We start from the raw sequence: 2,062 nt of genomic DNA, 5'->3' as shown, positions 1-2,062 counted from the left end.
TTATGTGGCAGAAGGGAGATGTGTGGGGGGCACGAGACGTAAATACCCTCTCCTAAATTGGCTGAACCTTCCAAGCGACTCCTCGAGAATACCCGACTGTTGTATCTTCCCGATCGCTGCACCGAGGGTGGGGTTGCAGTCAAGGAGTGGTGAGACATGCCGGTGCTGCTTGAACTCTTGATCAGATCAATTTTGTTCGCAACTATTACCATGGGTACATCCATATTCGCGGCGAGTATTTGTTCACGCAGCAGTTTCACATACTGGAAGGAGAATTCACAAGTGATATCGAAGACAAGAATAAAGAAATCAGCCACGTGGAGACCCCAACCACGAAAATCAGCCCACGCGTCGAGTGTAGAGAGAGGAAAGTCCTGCACCATCATGGGACAGTCAATGAGGCGGAAATTGAACACTTGATAGTTGAAAATCACCATGGGGTAGTAGTAGGTGGGTGTTCGTGTGCACGAGGTGGTAAGTCTGGTGGGACCAGTCTGCACTAGACTATTGAGGAGACTTGTCTTGCCACACCTTCTGAACCCCAACACCGGAATGTTAATGATGACACTCTCGAAGGGATTCCTCGGCAGGTCTAGAGGAGGCAAATCTGACCCCTGTTCCTCACTCGACTCACAATGTACATCCGCGCCCACATTCTCTCTGGCTGAGCGAGTTCTCACATTGGGAGGTGTTAAAGAAGTAGATTGCGGTGGGGTGAATCGGGATGCAGAGAAGTGACTTATCACATGAGACAGATCCATACATGATTTCGATTGCCTTTTCGGCGTTACTACCGTCTCCGGTTTCGATGCTTTCTCGGACACTCCCCTCAGCGCAATACCCGACTTGCCACAGGCCGCCGACATTGTCCACGCCCTCACGTTAACCATCCAAGTAGCATTCTCCCGCGGTTTGGGTGTCACCTGCCTTGTCGTCTCCTCACTCGCTGTCCAGCTGGCAAGTCTGGCTGTCCCATTGTCCGAAATATGTCTGGCAGTGAGTATGGGATCACATGCGGCCATTTTAACCATAGCATTGAGATTGGAGGCATTGCTAAACGCACCAAACAACTTGAACCGAGAATCCTGCTTCTCTTCTCGTGTAGTGTTACATCCACCATCCTTCCTCTTCGTCACACGACGTACATGGCGCCATCCCTTCTTCTCACTTACGGGATCATAGAACACATTATTTTCGATTCGGAAGTAGAGCTTCTTGGGCGTGGGAGACGCACGCTTGCTGCCCTGTGCTGTCTTGAGGGAGCTCTGCACACCACCTGCCTCGCACAGGCTGCTAGCGCGGTCTCCACCGTGGGAGGAAATCTTGCGTGCTTGTGGGATATCCTCACTGTTGCTCCTACGCTACACGTTCCAGTCCAGTCGCGTCTTATCACTGGGTGATCGGTGAAAGGATGCGGTTGCAGCTCTCGTGTGCGCACATCCTCATGAGGTGAGCGCGCGCATACAACCGGGTGCATGCGTCAGCCAACTTGCAGGCGGCTGTGGCTCTCCAATTGGTAGAAAGGATTCGAGACAAACATCAACCAATCCTTGCACAATTCATTTGGAAAAATGAGTAGACCCTTTACATCCTTCATCATATTACCATAGCATTACTTATGAAACATCTCTGTGATCTATCGTTTTTGAAACTGGAATCCCTACTAAGAAGATTATGAATGATTTTTAAAATGAGAATCACGGAAAGCGTTCCTCAATCATTCTATGGTTTACTCCGACGGATGTAATGCTCTTCTTTTATTGCGTGTGCGCTCATCCATGTACATCAAATGCAGTAACTGTCCGTTTGGTAGGAAGCAAAAAAAGGGGGTATTCAAATTTGTATTAAGCTTTACGTGCCAACACTTTCACGATCGTCAAATTATGTAGACTGCAGCCCTAAAGAGCATTAAGGCAAATATTTGCAGTCTATGTTCTATGTGCATGAATTGGTTTTAAATTCATGACACACGGCTGCATTAGATAGAGATTACTCGATTTCGAAAAAAAAGCATTTACCTAGTTATTTCAGCTGGAAATGTAAAGTGTGCAAAAGCTCAAAG

General features: G+C 48.1%; 1 protein-coding gene across 1 annotated transcript in view; it reads right to left on the bottom strand. All coding sequences in view use genetic code 11, as the record gives it.

Annotated features, from left to right (window-relative positions):
* The window catches only part of EGR_05012 (Ras-like protein family member 10B), a gene marked incomplete at both ends in the record, with an annotated part of 2,544 nt that extends 1,098 nt beyond the window's left edge, over positions 1–1,446 (bottom strand). Inside the window, 2 exons of the mRNA XM_024494261.1 lie at positions 93–1,356; positions 1,439–1,446. Coding sequence (XP_024351355.1) covers positions 93–1,356; positions 1,439–1,446 — 1,272 coding nt within the window. The remainder of the gene's footprint in view (positions 1–92; positions 1,357–1,438) is intronic.
* Between the last annotated feature and the right edge of the window lie 616 nt (positions 1,447–2,062).

The sequence above is a fragment of the Echinococcus granulosus genome (assembly GCF_000524195.1).
Source record: "Echinococcus granulosus chromosome Unknown EG_S00034, whole genome shotgun sequence".
In the NCBI taxonomy this organism is placed as follows: domain Eukaryota; kingdom Metazoa; phylum Platyhelminthes; class Cestoda; order Cyclophyllidea; family Taeniidae; genus Echinococcus; species Echinococcus granulosus.
The sequence above is the reverse complement of the archived record's forward strand: the minus strand, read 5'-3'. Positions and strand labels throughout refer to the sequence as shown.